This window comes from Octopus sinensis, linkage group LG28 (genome assembly GCF_006345805.1).
Source record: "Octopus sinensis linkage group LG28, ASM634580v1, whole genome shotgun sequence".
NCBI lineage: Eukaryota > Metazoa > Mollusca > Cephalopoda > Octopoda > Octopodidae > Octopus > Octopus sinensis.
In genome coordinates, this window is record NC_043024.1 from 1,913,390 (window position 1) to 1,931,536 (window position 18,147).

General features: G+C 41.2%; 2 protein-coding genes across 2 annotated transcripts in view; one reads left to right on the plus strand and one right to left on the minus strand.

The window, feature by feature from the left end:
* Positions 1–17,415, minus strand: part of LOC115225762 (116 kDa U5 small nuclear ribonucleoprotein component-like) — a 36,300-nt gene extending 18,885 nt beyond the window's left edge. Inside the window, 14 exon segments of the mRNA XM_029796707.2 lie at positions 383–473; positions 874–937; positions 1,751–1,878; positions 3,875–4,041; positions 5,606–5,688; positions 5,799–5,889; positions 7,648–7,683; positions 8,385–8,450; positions 8,606–8,681; positions 9,003–9,081; positions 11,669–11,705; positions 14,707–14,823; positions 15,597–15,720; positions 17,265–17,415. Coding sequence (XP_029652567.1) covers positions 383–473; positions 874–937; positions 1,751–1,878; positions 3,875–4,041; positions 5,606–5,688; positions 5,799–5,889; positions 7,648–7,683; positions 8,385–8,450; positions 8,606–8,681; positions 9,003–9,081; positions 11,669–11,705; positions 14,707–14,823; positions 15,597–15,707 — 1,146 coding nt within the window. The 5' untranslated portion in view covers positions 15,708–15,720; positions 17,265–17,415.
* A 530-nt stretch (positions 17,416–17,945) lies between these two features.
* The window catches only part of LOC115225761 (Werner syndrome ATP-dependent helicase-like), a 41,841-nt gene continuing 41,639 nt past the window's right edge, over positions 17,946–18,147 (plus strand). Inside the window, exon 1 of the mRNA XM_029796706.2 lies at positions 17,946–18,061. The gene's annotated coding sequence lies outside the window, so the exon portion shown is untranslated. The remainder of the gene's footprint in view (positions 18,062–18,147) is intronic.

An 18,147-nucleotide genomic window follows, 5' to 3' on the forward strand; every position in this document is an offset into this window, starting at 1 on the left:
TCTGGCAATGTTTCTACAGCTGGATGCCCTTCCTAACACCAACCAGTTGTTTTTTATGTGCCACCGGCGCAGGGGCCAGATGAGGCTGGCAAACGGCCACGATTGGATGGTGCTTTTACGTGTCACTGACACACACGCCATTCAGGTGGTACTGGCATCTGCCATGTTTGGACGGTGCTTTTTACACGTCACCTGCACAGGTATCTTGACTACAATCTCCAGAATAAATAAGTATGGTGTTGAACAGAGTAATCTGAATGCTAAGGAGTTATGACAAAATATAGGCATTAATTTTATTGATTATAATCCTTGAAGATGAAAATAATGCCCCAGCATGACCACGGGTACACTGACTGGCACCAGTGAAAGAATATCAACTTACCTGAGCAAATATCTTGTACATTGGTTCCAGGATGAATTCCACAAAACTTCTTTGGGATGTACTGTGGGGGGGTTTCTTGGTGAAGCGTCGACTGAAGAGAGAGAACAGGAAGATCAGAGGAGAGAATATTATAATGTATCTCTGGACTTCTCGAAACAGCTGTTGAGTTCTACTTAACTACTTTTATAGAAAACGTCTGGTATGTAGAAAGAAGAGTACTGATGGGTCTGGGAGGCAAGATGATGACTAGGGGGCATTGAAGGGTAGGGGTGTGAAGAGTAGAGAATGAAGGTAATGGGTTAAACAGATGAGAGATGGTTCAGTGGAGTGGGGCATGGCATAGAGTAGTATGGCCCAGTAGCTTTGTGTGGTGGTGGTGGCAGGTTCAGTCTTAATATGGTGGTGGTGGAGGATATAGTAATTTCTAAAATGGTGTAAATGAAATCTAGAGAAAACGAATATATGAATAAATAAATGAAAAAAAAACTTACGTTTTGCTGTTGAAATAAATGTCACCCCAAAGACGACGAGCAAATTCTTTGATGTTGATGCCACCTGGGAAGAATTAGAAGAACAATAAGAAGATTATATATATATATGTGATCAACTATATATATGAGTTATGGGAACATAAACACACCAACATCGGTTAGTGAAAATCAAAATCAAATCAAACCAAATCAAATCAGATATCAGAAAGCAGAACCAAAATCGAAGTCGATCAACATGAATGGAAATTGCGGCTGTGATACCAGTGCCGGTGACAAGTAAGCGAACCATCCGATCGTGGCCGTTGCCAGTGCCGCCCCGACTGGCCTCCGTTTGCCAGCTCCGTCTAGCTCCTGTGCGGGTGGCACGTAAAAAGCACCCACTACACTCGCGGAGTGGTTGGCGTTAGGAAGGGCATCCAGCTGTAGAAACACTGCCAGATCAGACTGGGCCTGATGCAGCCTTCTGGCTTCACAGACCCCAGTTGAACCGTCCAACCGATGCTAGCATGGAAAACGGACGTTAAACGATGATGATGATATATATATGTGGTTATAAGACAAACACAGACACACACACACATATATACAACGGGCTTCTTTCAATTTCCGTTTACCAAATCCACTCACAAGGCTTTGGTCGGCCCGAGGCTGTAGTAGAAGACACTTGACCAAGGTGTCATGCAGTGGGACTGAACCCAGAACCTTGCGATTGGGAAGCAAGCTTCTGAACACACAGCCACACTTAATAAATGTACTGGTTCCAGTTCTAACTATTTGCATGTAAAGCTGTGTCCCATCATCGGAAGAACCCCTGTGTGGACACACGGAGCCAAAATCAGAGCAGAGGAACCAAGGGACCAAAACCCGATTGACTTACCATAAGTATCAGCGTAGATCTTTGCAAAGGACTTCAGTGTGAAACAATATCTGTAATAGGAACTGGCGAAGCACACGTTTCCAAGAATCGGGGACACCATGTGGTTTTCCTGGTCGTCTGTGTACATACTGAAATAACAGAGAGTAGAAGTTTCCAGAATCAGGCCACATCACATTTAGAACTAGAAAAGCACTCGGAGAGCGCAGACCTCCGCCAAGCAGCTCATTTCCACCCTTATATACACGCATGCTGAAAATCGCCCAATTCCCAAACCAACGCCGGCAAAAACATAACCTCCTTGGCGGGGGTAAAAGAAAAATAACACAGCCATATGAGTTACGAAAAAAAAATCTAACCCTAACCATACCAACCTAAACCTACCTACCTACTTTACATCACCCTGTGGTCAGTATAGTATCAATCATCCCTCAAGGGTCCAGCATCAGTTGTTGCAACCACTGCCTCCTCCTCTGCTGCTTTGTTTGTTTGTTTGTTTGTTGAACGAAGCGGTCTTCATCCCAGAGCTCGCAAGATCGCGCCTCAGGAGAAGTCCGAAACGTGGTCATTTGCTATTCGTAAGACCCGCAGAAGAGAAAGCAGGTCAGGCACCCCTGACACCGAGAGCATCGACGGATGGATGAACGCGCATCCAGGCTCAGCGGTTGCGTAGGAAGTCGGGGTACAAGAAACAGGAAGAAAGAGTGAGAGAAAGTTGGGGCGAAAGAGTACAACAGGGTCGCCACCTCCCCTGCTGGAGCCTCGTGGAGCTTTAGGTGTTCTCGCTCAATAAACACACACAACGCCCGGTCTGGGAATCGAAACTGCGATCCTCCGACCACGAGTCCGCTGCCCTAACCACTGGGCCATTGCACCTCCTCTGCTGCTGCTGTTTTTAGCAACCCTTGAATATGTTAGTGTCATTTAATTTCTGAACTGTTTCACTGCCGTTTATGTAGTTTGATCTCTTCATCCATCAGGTTCTAGTAAGATGGATACGTGAGTAAAATTACTAATAGAGAAACGAAAATAAAACTTTGGAAGCACCATAGGTTACGTGAAAACCATGAACGTGTTTTCAAGGGAGATAATCAGAGAAAGACTTCAAACAACGTAACACTGTAATACTTCATGTAAAGTAAATATAACAAATGAAAATTCCTTCAAGAATCCATAAAAATTCCCGGATCACTACCAAAATTTCATCATCTGTTCCTTGTGTCATTACCAATGTTACCATTAAATACCGTTCACAACTTTTTGAGTTATTATTTCTTTATTACCCACAGGGGGCTAAACATAGAGAGGACAAACAAGGATAGACAAAGGGATTAAGTCGATTATATCGACCCCAGTGCGTAACTGGTACTTATTTAATCAACCCCGAAAGGGTGAAAGGCAAAATCGACCTCGGCTCCTTATGAGAGCTCAAAATCTCTCGTGGAAGCGTCATCCAACCAATGTACAAATATATGGGAAATTACCACCTGTATGAAAAATCCTTCAAGAATCCATAAAAATTCCCGGATCACAGTGCTTAACTGGTACTTATTTAATCGACCCCGAATGGATGAAAGGCAAAGTCGACCTCGGCGGAATTTGAACTCAGAACGTAACGGGAGATGAAATACCTATTTCTTTACTACCCTCAAGGGACTAAACATAGAGAGGACAAACAAGGATAGACAAAGGGATTAAATCTATTACATCAACCCCAGTGCGTAACTGGTACTTATTTAATCGACCCCGAAAGGGTGAAAGGCAAAGTCGACCTCGGTGGAATTTGAACTCAGAATGTAACGGCAGACGAAATACCGCTAAGCATTTCGCCCAGCATGCTAACGGTTCTGCCAGCTCGCCGCCTTTCAAAAAACAATTTTTTGAGTTATTTTCCACACAGACAGACAAACCAACACTGATGAAAACATAACCTCCTTCCTTGGCAGAGGTAATAACCCATCATTAAGCCATCGAACTGGTAGAATCGTTAGCATGCTGAGAAATAAAGAGTCTTGCTCAAGATCAGAACACACAGCCCGGTCTGGGAATCGAACTTGCTACCTCGTGATTGTGAATCCGATGCTCTAACCACTGAGCCATGAGCCTTCACACAACGAAGGTGCTTACCTTATAATAGTGTTCACTTCCTCCAAGATGTGACGCAGTTTATAATAGGCATCTGTGGGTGGCAGTTTCAATTCCTGCATCAGTCGGTCAATTTTGTTGATACAGACACAGACGGAGAGTCGCTCTTGGACAGCATGCTTGATCAGTCTCTCCGTGTTAAGCATCACCTGAAACAACATTTAATATATATACATATGTATATATATATATATATATGTGTGTATGTATATATACATACATTATGTATGTATATATACATACATTACAAAAATAAACAACAGACGAAGGCAGGTGGAGTATAAACAAACAAATGTATTAGTATGGCGCTCAGGAATAGAAACAGAACAAGTCTTTAACGTTTCAAGCCTACGCTCTTCGACAGAAAGATACACACATGTGGAACAAATAAAGCATTATTGGATGCTCAGGAAAGAAGGGAAGAAGGAGGGTTTGACGTTTCGAGCGCAGCTCGTCGTCAGAAACATAGGAGAAGGAAAGATCCAGAGAAGGGAAGACAGAGGAAAAAAAAATCGCCAACAGTACACACGAGACATATATATATATACACATGTATATATATAAAAAGGTAAGACATTCACCAAAAGTGGATGTTGCATTGGAACACACAATACTGCGATATTCGAGTAATGCCAGTTTTATGGAACTAGGATGTCCATCATCATTTAACATCCGTTGTCCATGCTGGCATGGATTGGACGATTTGACCAGAGCTGGTAAGCTGGAAGGCAGCACCAAACTCCAGTCTGATTTTGGCATGGTTTTCTACGGCTGGATGCCCTTCCTAATACCAACCAGCTTGAAAGTGTAATGGGTGCTTTTACGTGCTAGGGGAGGCTGGCAACGGTCACAATCAGTTGGTGCTTTTTAAGTGCCACCGGCACGGAATTAATTAATACAAATACTTTTGTGTCATTTGTGTGACACCAATCTCTGCCATGACTGTGATTTTGCTAGGTTTGATGGGTTTTCTTCTCAAGCAAAGGTCCCAGTCATTGATTCCGTGTGGCCCAACACTTGAAAGGAACTCAGCCTCCGTGGGACCGACCAATCGAAAGGTGCTCTTTACATGTTATCAGCATGGAGGCCAGTTGCACGACACTAGCATCAGACATGTTCTTCATCGAAAACTTCAGCTGAATAATATAGTCAGATATTTGTATATATATATGTGTGTGTGTATTTATATAAAAACAATGTACATAGGCGCAGGAGTGGCTGTGTGGTAAGTAGCTTGTTTACCAACCACATGGTTCCGGGTTCAGTCCCACTGCATAGCACCTTGGGCAAGTGTCTTCTACTATAGTCCCGGGCCGACCAATACCTTGTGAGTGGATTTGGTAGACGGAAACTGAAAGAAGCCTGTCGTATATATGTATATGTGTGTGTGCGTGTTTGTGTGTCTGTGTTTGTCTCCTTAGCATTGCTTGACAACCGATGCTGATGTGTTTACGTCCCCGTCACTTAGCGGTTTGGCAAAAGAGACCAATAAAATAAGTACTGGGCTTACAAAGAATAAGTCCCGGGGTCGATTTGCTCGACTAAAGGCGGTGCTCCAGCATGGCCGCAGTCAATTGACTGAAACAAGTAAAAGAGACACGTATACACACAAGCATCCAGAGACACACCTGTATATAAACAGCTCCCGGTTTTAGGATTAGGAGGATTACAAAAAAGACAATCAAAAGCTGGTAGAACAAAGAATCCACCTACCCCCTCTGCAGCATCAATGAAGATGACAGCTCCATCGCTAAGCCGGAAAGCAGAAGACACCTCATCAGAAAAGTTCACATGACCTGAGGAAAGATACATAATAAACAAACTTTATAAATTTGTTTACAGTGGAAAAGGTAAAAAAAACAAAATAAAAACAAGACAGTGTTACAAGCCTGGTAACGTTCCTTACCTGGGGTATCAAAGACATTCAACAAATAGGATTTGTTCCTGGTGTCCTGCATAACAAGAGTGACCGGTGTGCTTTTGATGCTGACCCCTCTCTGCAACGGGATTGTGAAATTCAGAGGATTAGTATTTTTCATTGTTAATTAAAAATTACATATTAATTAGAGCTGAGATCTTACATCCATCCATCAAACCACTTTCTCTGCCTGCTATTCCTTGGAGAGTTGTAGGGATAGAGTCCCTGAGCACCTTCTCCATAGGGTCCTATCACAACAATTATCATTACACTTTCTGGCTGAAATCCCAAGGATGACCAACTGAGGCTATGGATATTATTTTACCCCTAGATCTCTCGACTGGGTTGTCTTGAAGCATCTGTCTTGCTATTCTTTCCTGTGACATTGTAACCACATGTCTGTCATACCGGAACTGTGACCCCTCAATGTGAAGATGTAGCAGTTCAACCTGGAGAGACTCCCTGATTTCTGAGCTATGCTCCCCATTGAGTAACATTACACTTTCTGGTTGGATCCCCAAGCATGACCAAACTGGTGCTACAGGAATTATCCATACCATCTGATTTTTAATCTACCCTTATGTCTCCTACTGGTGGGCCCAGCTTGAAGAATCTGTCTTGCAATTCTTTCCTGTAACATTCTAATCGCTTTTCTGTTATACCAGAACTGTGACCGCTCAAATATGGAGTCCTAGTGGCTCGACCTGGAGAGACTCCCTGATTTCTGAGCTTTGCACCCTGTCAAGTAACGTTACCCCAGAGATCCTTCAGAGGAACCCTATTTCAATCACTTGTATTCAAGATTGTACTCCTCTAGTCATTAACCAACATTTATGACCACAGGTGAGGACAGGCACACAAACTGAATTGAAGGTGCCTTGGATATTTGGAGACTTCACATTTTCTTCATAATTATTAAAGCCTGTGGATGTCAAAACCAATAATAATAATCATTTAATGTCCGTTTTCCATGATGGCATGGGTTGGATGGTTTGACTGAGGACTGGCAAGCCAGAAAGGCTGCACCATCTCCAATCTGATCTGGCAAGGTTTCTACAGTTGGATGCCCTTCCTAACGTCAACCACTCCGTGAGTGTAGTGGGTGCTTTTAATGTACCACCGGCACGGGAGCCAGGCAGACGGCACACTGTAATGACCATGCTCGAATGGTGTTTTTTACGTGCCATATATATATATATATATATGTACACACACACATACCTGTTCCCACTGCCTCGTAACTGGACCTATGAAGAAAGTGTAATGGTGATAGTGCAGGTGTCATGGTTCACTGAACTTGTAAAATGGATATTCTTACAATGTGTTCAGTTTGTTCAAAGACAGTCCCACTCTCTCACTCTTTAAACTTGCACTGGTCTGAAGCAGCAGGTGCCAAAAACCCAGGATAAGGCGGCAAACTGGCAGAATCATTAGCGCACTGGACGAAATGCTTAGAGGTATTTTGCTCGTCTCTATGTTCTGAGTTCAAATTCCGACAGAGGTTGACTTTGTCTTTCATCCCTTCAGGGTTAATAAATTAAGAACCAGTCTGGAATTTCTGGCCTATAGTAGAAAGGGTTATTATGATGCAGGAGCTGTATAGGGTTACCTGCTCTTAGATGAGCAGCTAAAGAGCTGAAGGAGCCCCACCTACCCTGGATCTGCTGGGGTGTTTGTGAGTGACCTTGTTCTGGAGGCAATTCGGTGACGTGATAATTGGTCCATAGCTGGGAATCTGACAGATGCTGCTACCATGGGTCAGAGTGTATATCTACTCACACACATATATGCATACTCACACAGACACACACAAAAGGGAAAAAAAGATCCAACTCACCTCAATTTCAGTCAGCAATGTGTCAGTGTAACGAAGCTGGTCATAATAACGATGATCAGAACAGAAATTGTGGGGGAGAAGAACAAAACAGTAATATTATAACAACATTAAAAAAACCAAATCAAACAATAATAATATATTCTGCAACACAATACAAAATCTGGAAAGCTTTGAAGACGACTTTTTTGGTCAGTCAAATGTTTCAAGTTAAGTTAACCCTTTCATTACTGTATTTATTTTGAGGTGCTCTGTGTTTCTTTCAATTACTTTAAATATAACAAAGAATTTAGTAAAATAACTTAGTTATCATTAAGCTAGTGTTACAAACATAAATTGTAACTAAGGTTTGGTGGAAGATTTTTATTCAAAACTTGGAGGTATGAAATAAAGTAATCCCTCGCCATATCACAATTTATTAAGCTTACGTTGATTCCTCTGTGGTGTTGTTTTGCATTTATAATAGAATAAATATATACAAATCATAAAAATAATTTTTTAAAAATATACAGTACAGTACTATTTCTATTTTGTAAATTATCACCTATCGCAGAGGGGGGTGTGTAATACAATAGTCGACAGATTACTGTCCACAACACATCAGGAGAGAGAGAAAGAGAGTGGAGGTAGGGATGAGAGATATATTAAGAAATATCACTACACAGTTAAGCATCTAGAGAGAGAAAGAGAGAGAGAGAAGGAGTGCTACATTATAAGGGCAGTAAAAGGCATAAACTTACATCGTTATCGTCAACCCGTTGGAGGCCAGGATGTGTCTGTTCCATTAAACAATCAATGAAGGAAGTCTGCAGAGAAAGGAATACAGAGAAAACAACAAATCAGAACCATCATTTTTGTCATCAATAAACAGCTATAGGTGCAGGAGTGGCTATGTGGTCTATCTTGGTAACCTCTTCACCAACCCCAATGAAACACAACAACTTTTGATAGGTGATCTTACCTTGCCATGGTGTAGGTGTCCACAGAGGGTTACGTTCCTTATCAGGTCGGGTGTGTCCATCAGATCAGCCAAAAATCTAACAGGAAATGTATTATATAATTACTTGTAAATTACTATTATTAAATTATAGAAATAATTTTACACTGAAACGTTCTCATAAATACAGAAAAACATTCAAATATTTCAATAGTAAATAATCCATTAATTTCAATTGCTTTTCCTATAATCTAACATGCATAATTTTTTCTAAAAGATTTTTTTAGTAATTCTTTCCGAAATTTGCCAGTCTTTTGGTATGTTGCAGCTTCCTAGGAGTAGATCATCATCTCTGTAGAAACCACCTAAAACAAAGGGTAATTATTTTAAGTATAGAAAAAAATATCCTAAATACACTCACTCCATATTGTAAACTGTCTCAACAAAGTCCTGTTCCGCCACAGAAAATTTCTTCCTTTTGATAGGAGCAATGATTGGTTCTGTAAAATATAAGTGACATTAATAAACAGTTCAGGTGAAATTCAGAATTAGGGGTAGCTAGTGAAGGTCATCATAGGTATGAGTTAAGCAACAGAAAATCTAATTTGAGCAAAAGCATAATTGTGGGGTTAAGAAGTATCCCTGCAAAACAACATGGTGATGTGGTGTCAAGGTGGACCTTCAAGGCTAAGGTGGACACATAAATTCAAATGTTTTAGGTCTTTTCTCTTTATATGGTAGTGACAAAAAGAGAGAGAGAGAAAGGCATAGTTGTCTGGCCACTACATTTAACAATTACGTTTATGTGCCCTCCCTCAGTTATAAGGGCCATCTCAGGCCCTTCGTCTTCCAAGGTACAAGGCAAATGCCATGAAGCAAAGCACCCAATATACTTTAAAGATTATGGTGTTCAGAAGCTGAGCACCTTAATCTTACAAAAGAACTATGCTAACAGGAGTGGCTGTGTGGTAAGTAGCTTGCTAACCAACCACATGGTTCCGGGTTCAGTCCCACTGCATGGCATCTTGGGCAAGTGTCTTCTGCTATAGCCCCGGGCCGACCAAAGCCTTGTGAGTGGATTTGGTAGACGGAAACTGAAAGAAGCCCGTCGTATATATATATATGTATATATATGTAGGAGTGGCTGTGTGGTAAGTAGCTTGCTAACCAACCACATGGTTCCGGGTTCAGTCCCACTGCGTGGCATCTTGGGCAAGTGTCTTCTGCTATAGCCCCGGGCCGACCAATGCCTTGTGAGTGGATTTGGTAGACGGAAACTGAAAGAAGCCTGTCGTATATATGTATATATATATATATATATATATATATATATATATATTATATATATATATATATGCATGTATATATACATGTAGATGTAGGTACGTACATATATGTATGTATGTATGCATATATTTTATATGCATGGCTGTGTGGTTAGGGAGCTTGCTTCCCAACTACATGGTTTCGGGTTCAGTCCCACTGCATGGCACTCTGGGTATGTGTCTTCCACTATAGCCCCGAGCTGACCGGAGCTTTGTGATTGGATTCGGTAGGTGGAAGTTACTGCCGTGTGTGTATATGTGCGTGTAGGTGCTTGTGCCTCTCCGAAAGAGAGAGAGGGATATATATATATATATATATATATATATATGTATGTGTGTGTGTGTCTGTGTTTGTCCCCCTAGCATTGCTTGACAACTGATGCTGGTGTGTTTACGTCCCCGTCACTTAGCGGTTCGGCAAAAAGAGACCGATAGAATAAGTACTGGGCTTACAAAGAATAAGTCCCGGGGACGAGTTGCTCGATTAAAGGCGGTGCTCCAGCATGGCTGCAGTCAAATGACTGAAACAAGTAAAAGAGTAAAGAGAGTATACCTCAGGAACTATGCTGTTGTTTAGCCCTGGGTCACCTCAAACTGGATCAGCCCTATTATCAACAAATTCTGTCCGACCCATACAAACGGAGAAAAGTAAAACAATGATGAGGATAATGAGATCTCTGGGGAATTTGTCAGTAATTTTCTTTCTAATTAGTACTGGGTCCATTAATTATTATTACTGAGTAAGAGAGGAGCATACACCTTCATAGTGATGCTGGGGAACAAATATATGAAACCCAATATACCCATCATGACTACCCATCTGATAAGGGTAGACCAGGAACATGCATCACAACCGTATGCATGCCACATGGTGACTTCATATCAAGATAAACAAAACATGACCTTGCAGGTGGGGCCCCGTCAGAATTTTCTGCAAGTCGAGTAACCCATCCTGCACAAAAGGTCCCCGAATAAGGTTTGTTTAAAGATGATGAATGAAACGCCCATGTTTCCAGAGGTGAATTATTCAAACCCCTAAAGAATTCCTCTCAACACATGGCTATAATGTTCCCCTGCTTGTGATCAGAGATGCACATAAGGGAAATAGTTTTGAATTAAGCAAATATGTGGTAAGGAGCAGAATATATGCTGTGGCCAATCTTTTACATCAAGATAATTATCATTAGGTGCAGGACTGGCTGTGTGGTAAGTAGCTTGATAACCAACCACATGGTTCCGGGTTCAGTCCCACTGCATGGCACCTTGGGCAAGTGTCTTCTACTATAGCCTTGGGCCAACCAAAGCCTTGTGAGTGGATTTGGTAGATGGAAACTGAAAGAAGCTCGTCGTATATATGTATATGTATATATATATGTGTGTGTATATGTTTGTGTGTCTGTTCCCCCAACATTGCTTTACAACCGAAGCTGGTGTGTTTATGTCCCCGTAACTGAGCGGTTCGGCAAAAGAGACCGATAGAATAAGTACTGGGCTTACAAAGAATAAGCCCTGGAGTCGATTTGCTCGACTAAAGGCGGTGCTCCAGCATGGCCACAGTCAAATGACTGAAACGAGTAACAGAGTATTATCATCACTGTTTAACATGGGCTGAGTGCTTTTTATCATGAAGTAGTAGTAGTAGCAGCAGTAGTAGTAGTTATAGTAGAAATGTGGTTGTTTGAAGAAATTTGTCTGCATGGGTGGTCATACCTGGCTGATTGGACTGGCATTAATTTTAGGGTACTTGGAATTGTAAACATACCTGTTAGCGGCTGTGTGTCCTCTTCTTGTACTATAGTCTAAGAAAAGATAAAAAAAAAAGAAGAAAAAATTCTTTAATTACCAGAAAAGCACAAAACGATCAAACAACCTAATGCCGTAGATTTAATCTTTTTCTTTTACTTGTTTCAGTCATTTGACTGAGGCCATGCTGGAGCACCGCCTTTAATCGAGCAAATTGACCCTGGGATTTATTCTTTATAAGCCTAGTAATTATTCTATCGGTCTCTTTTGCCGAACCGCTAAGTTACAAAGACGTAAACACACCAGCATCGGTTGTTAAGCGATGTTGAGGGGACAAACACAGACACACAAACATACATATATACGACGGGCTTCTTTCAGTTTCTGCCTACCAAATCCACTCACAAGGCATTGGTCGGCCTGAGGCTATAGTAGAAGACATTTGCCCAAGAGGCTATAGTAAAAAACACACTTGCCCAAGGTGCCACGCAGAGGGACTGAACCCGGAACCATGTGGTTGGTAAGCAAGCTACTTACCACACAGCCACCTCTGCGCATACACACACAAGCCCAGACCTTTAATCATAGAGACACATATGAATGCATATTTGAGTGAGCTAACTTCTTTAATCCTTCGGCATTAAGATTATTCTGTGAAATGTAAAGCTTATCTATTCACATTGTTTGGAATTAACCATGAATTATCTCAAAGCTTCAAGATTTCAATGGTATGGTTATAAACTTTTTGCAGCATATTGTGAGAGAGGTGTGAGAGGCTACATCTGGACAGTCTGAACACAAAGCCATTACCACGTATGTATGTGTGTGCATATATATATAAAGAGAGAGACAATGAGCTTTTTGTGGCTATAAGGGTCTTTGATTCTTGTATCTAGTGATACACCCTCAGTCACTATTAGTGACAAATGAATTTTTCTTTTGGGGGTTTATATTGCATTGAGTCACTTTCGTTATTTTATACATACATACATTATATTAGAAAATTAATTTTTGTAAATCTTATAACAAGAGATATTCAGCAACAGTACTTTGGAGTAAAGATTGTTTGCCAACATAGCACGGCAGTCCTGGTTTAGGACGAATGTTGCTGTAATTTAGCCCCAGGAGACATTGTCTCCAGCTGGCTATACGACACGATCTATGCCCTTACATTTTCAAACAAGGGAATCTAGCACCCCTCCACTCAGCCAAAAACAATATCTGTGTATCGTGATTTCTGGGTTATTTCCCTCATCAGTACAGAATAATTGTTCGGCTAGAAGTGGTGCTGCCAAATTCCTGTCCAAAAAATATATATATATATATTGATATAGATAATAAAATGAATGGTTTGCACCTGGTTGCTTACTGGTAAAGCATGGTCACTTTCATAGTGATCGTTAGGTATCATTAACGAGATCTCTCTCTCTATATATATATAGGCGTAGGAGTGGCTGTGTGGTAAGTAGCTTGCTTACGAACCACATGGTTCTGGGTTCAGTCTCACTGCGTGGCATCTTGGCCAAGTATCTTCTGCTATAGCCCCAGGCCGACCAATGCCTTGTGAGTGGATTTGGTAGACGGAAACTGAAAGAAGCCTGTCGTATATGTGTATATATATATATATATGTATGTGTGTGTATATGTTGGTGTGTGTGTGTTTGTCCCCACAACATCGCTTGACATCGTCCCCGTAATCTAGCGGTTCAGCAAAAGAGACCGACAGAATAAGTACTAGGCTTACAAAGAATAAGTCCTGGGGTCGATTTGCTCGACTAAAGGCGGTGCTCCAGCATGGCCACAATCAACTGACTGAAACAAATAAGAGTAAAGAGTATATATATACACACACACACACTTTAATGTGTAATATAGAAATATAGCGAAGCCCTTTGACCAATATGCTAACAATTCTGCCAGCTCAACACCTTGTGTTCATATTGTGTGTGTACACCTTGTTATGCATGCTTAATCCCTATGGTACCAATCCACCCATGACTGCCATGACTTCGAATCCACCCATAATACAAGCCCCCAGTTTTAAAATTATCTAAATAAAAAGCTTCAATGAAAATTTCATCTTCATTTCTGGTCTAAACATCAGCTTTAAAACGACTGAGGTATTTTACGAAATTCTTCGTTTCTTATCAAAATCAATTGAAATGAAGACAGTGTGTTTCAACAGAAATCATCCTCATCATCATCGTTTAACATCCATTTTCCATGCTAGCATGGGTTGGACGGTTCAACCGGGGATCTGGGAAACCAGGAGGCTGCACCAGGCTCCAGTCTTGATCTGGCAGTATTTCTACAGCTGGATGCCCTTCCTAATGCCAACCACTCCGTGAGTGTAGTGGGTGCTGTTTACGTGCCACCAGCACAGGTGCCAGGCGAGGCTGGCAGTGGCCACGATCGGATGGTGCTTTTGGGTTGAATGGTTTGACCAAGGCTGGAAGGCTGCAGCAGACTCCAGTCTGATTTGGCATGGCTTCTATGACTGGATGCCCTTCCTAATGCCAACCACTCAGTGAGTGTAGTGGCTGCTTTTTACATGCCACCGGCCACGATCGGTTGGAGCTTTTTACATGTCACCGGCACAGAAGCCAGTCAAGGTGATGCTGGCATTGGCCACGTTCGGATGGTGCTTTTTACGTGCCACCAGCACAAAAGCCAGTCAAGGCGACGCTGGCATTGGCCATGTTCGGATGGTGCTTTTTACGTGCCAGCAGCACAGAAGCCAGTCAAGGCGACACTGGCATTGGCCATGTTCGGATGGTGCTTTTTATATGCCACCAGCACAGAAGCCAGTCAAGGCGACACTGGCACTGGCCACGTTCGGATGGTGCTTTCTACGTGTCACCAGCACAGAAGCCAGTCGAGGCGATGCTGGCATTGGCCACATTCGGATGGTGCTTCTTACGTGCCACCAGCACAGAAGCCAGTCAAGGTGACGCTGGCATTGGCCACGTTCGGATGGTGCTTTTTACGTGCCACTGGCACAGGAATCACAACTACAATATCAAATATGGTAACAAAAGGGTTGAAACGAAAACTCACCTCCACTTCCGGCCCGTAAACTTCCTCTGCCGTCGGATAATATTTCTTCTCTTCGTGCAGGACGACTTGCATGTCTGGGTGCTCATCAATATCATCGTGATCAGCATCCTCATCATTCTGAACAAAGAGAAAAACAAAGAAAGAAAAAGAGTAAGAAATTATAAGAAATAGATTTGATCATGGAGAGACGCCAAAAAATGTGCAAATCAAAAATAACTTTATTAATTTTCAAGAACAGGGTTAATCATCATCACAACCATCTAATGTCTGTTGTTGTTAAGCAACAAGACGGGTAAGGGTGATTAGGTGATGGTCTAGGGCTTAGGGGTGGGAGACCCCAAACCTTGAAAAAAAAAAAAAAAACTTTGGTCGTCTTTTGTAGTCGAGGACTCTTCGTTGACGCCCGACACCACTGGGAGGTGGCCCTCGAAGTCGCTGAAAATGGAGATCTCCAGGTCCAAATTCTAACTGCTGGCATGGGTTGGACAGTTTGACCAGGGCTGGCAAGCTGGAAGGCTGCACCAGACTCCATTCTGATTTGGCATGGTTTTCTACGGCTGGATGCCCTCCCTAACACCAACCACTCTTTTACATGCCACGAGCATGGGTGCGGTTTGCGTGACACCAGTATCTGCCAAAACTGCAATTTTGCTTGGCTTGATGGGTTTTCTTCACAAGCACGACATAATGCCAAAGGCCCCAGTCATTGCCTCGGGGGCCCAACACTTGAAAGGAACCCAGCCACGACTGTGGTTCTGCTTGGCTTGATGGGTTTTCTTCTCAAGCACGACATAATACCAAAGGTCTCGGTCATTGCGTCCTTGAGACCCCCAACACTCAATAATAAGTTAACATATAAGCTTCAGATAATCAGCTGAGTGTAAACTCACATCTGCATCCAGGTCGTCTAAATCTTCATCTTCTTCCTCATCTTCCTCTCCATCACTTTCGAGATCAGGTCCGACATAATTCCCAAACTCATCATACAGATCAGCATCCATGATTGATGAAGTTCTGCAAAAAAACAAAACAAAAAAAAAAAGTTAAAAGAAATATAAAAAATTATTTATGAAAATAAAAATAACCGCAACAACAGGCACAGGAGTGGCTGTGTGGTAAGTAGCTTGCTAACCAACCACATGGTTGCGGGTTCAGTCCCACTGCATGGCATCTTGGGCAAGTGTCTTCTGCTATAGCCTGGGGCCGACCAATGCCTTGTGAGTGGATTTGGTAGACGGAAACTGAAAGAAGCCCATCATATATATGTATATATATATATATATGTATGTGTGTGTATATGTTTGTGTGTCTGTGTTTGTCCCCCCTAGCATTGCTTGACAACCGATGCTGGTGTGTTTACGTCCCCGTCACTTAGCGGTTCGGCAAAAGAGACCGATAGAATAAGTACTGGGCTTACAAAGAATAAGTCCCGGGGTCGATTTGCTCGACTAAAGGCGGTGCTCCAGCATGGCCGCAGTCAAATGACTGAAACAAGTAAAAGAGTAAAGAGTATATATCTCTGCAATGCACAAAAAATATTTTAACAATATTTTACTCTTTACTCTGTTTTACTTGTTTCAGTCATGTGACTGTGGCCATGCTGGAGCACCGCCTTTAGTCGAGCAAATCGACCTCAGGACTTATTCTTTGTAAGCCTAGTACTTATTCTATCGGTCTCTTCTGCAGAACCGCTAGATTACGGGGACGTAAACACACCAGCATCGGTTGTAAGACAAACACGGACACACAAACATATATATATATATACGACGGGATTCTTTCAGTTTCCGTCTACCAAATCCACTCACAAGGCTTAATAGTAGAAGACACTTGCCCAAGGTGCCGCCACACAGTGGGACAGAACCCGGAACCATGTGGTTGGTAAGCAAGCTACTTACCACACAGCCACTCCTACGCCTATATAAGTATACACTTATACAATTCCTAATAATATTTAATTATAAAAATATAAAAAGATTATTTAAACAAAGAGGTGGGATCTACGAAGAAAATAGAAATCAAAGGGTTCTATACATAAAAAATGGTTGGGAATCACTGAGTTTAAACGGAAGAAGGATCAAAGGCGGCGAAAGTAAAGGATACGTACACCCGGTGGTTAGGGCTAGGATTAGGGGTTATGTAAGCCGAAAACGGGTGGTGTACGTATTCTTTACCTCCGCCATCAAAGGCAATCCAAATTTGACCATCTCGTCTTTTTCTCAAGCATTGCATATCTAGAACTATATTATGTAATGTGTCACTCTTTCTTCTTTTTACCAAGACAGTGGGTCATATGAGGGAAATTCAGGTGTTATTTCCAGCAGGTCGATCCGGCACGAAGCGACTTCCTCGCTGGTTGCGAACTCCATGTGTTTATCTCGATTCTGTTATTGACCGGTGACGAGCGAAACAAAGGTTTTTCGTTTATAATATAAAATATAATCGGGTTCTAAATCGCAGAAATAAATAACAAATAGGAAAGGCAGAAGCCACATGTTATATATTTCTTATGCAGGCATTTATATTTATCGTAAACAAGAAATAGAAACACAACAGACCGTAAATTATTACAGATGAAAGTTCGACGTTGAGTCCAAACGACGGTTTGTCAGACGTTACCAATTGATAAAGGCGGTGCAGATCTTATTTCGATAAATTAAGCAGTTCGCATCTCTAAAAAGGTTTTGTTTTATTCTTAAAAATATAAATGATATTTTTAAATCAAATATTTTAAAAATTAAAGGAAAATTACATTTTTTTTCAACATCGTGGGGAAAAAATTCGCAACAGTTTTATCGCTTATTTTTGACTTTCCTATCAAATTTGACGAAAACGTGGAAAAGTATTAGCTGGAACGAACTTATGATTAAAATATATTTTCAAAATACAGATACAATATATTTTTAAATAGCCATACAACATTATTACAGTAGTCTACAAAATATTTAATCAAAATATAAAAACCAATTTTCAAGTTAAGAATACCAAAAGGGAGTATAACATTTTATAATGACGTTAGGTTTTCTAAGAAATTTTATTATAATTAAACTTTTGAAATTACGTATAAGCAACAATTACATTTATAGACCTTTAATAATATATAACTTTATGAATAATAAATTGATATATAAATATATATATAAATATATATATAAATTGATTTATAAATACATATTTTTATATTTTATATAAATTGTTACAGGGTATTGTTGCGTTTCGTTTAAATTCAGTTTTTAAAAGCAACTTCATTGTCAGCGCGAAGTTTTATCTTCGAAGAGAATTCCCGCGGTTCTTGTCTTATAATTTCTACGTAAATCTTTTTTGCAAATTCTTGTTATATTTCCCTAATCTTCAGGTAATTTATATTTTAATTCATTTATTGTCATCGTCATTACCGTTGAGATAGTTATTAATATTATGTCATCTTTTTTTTACTGCCCA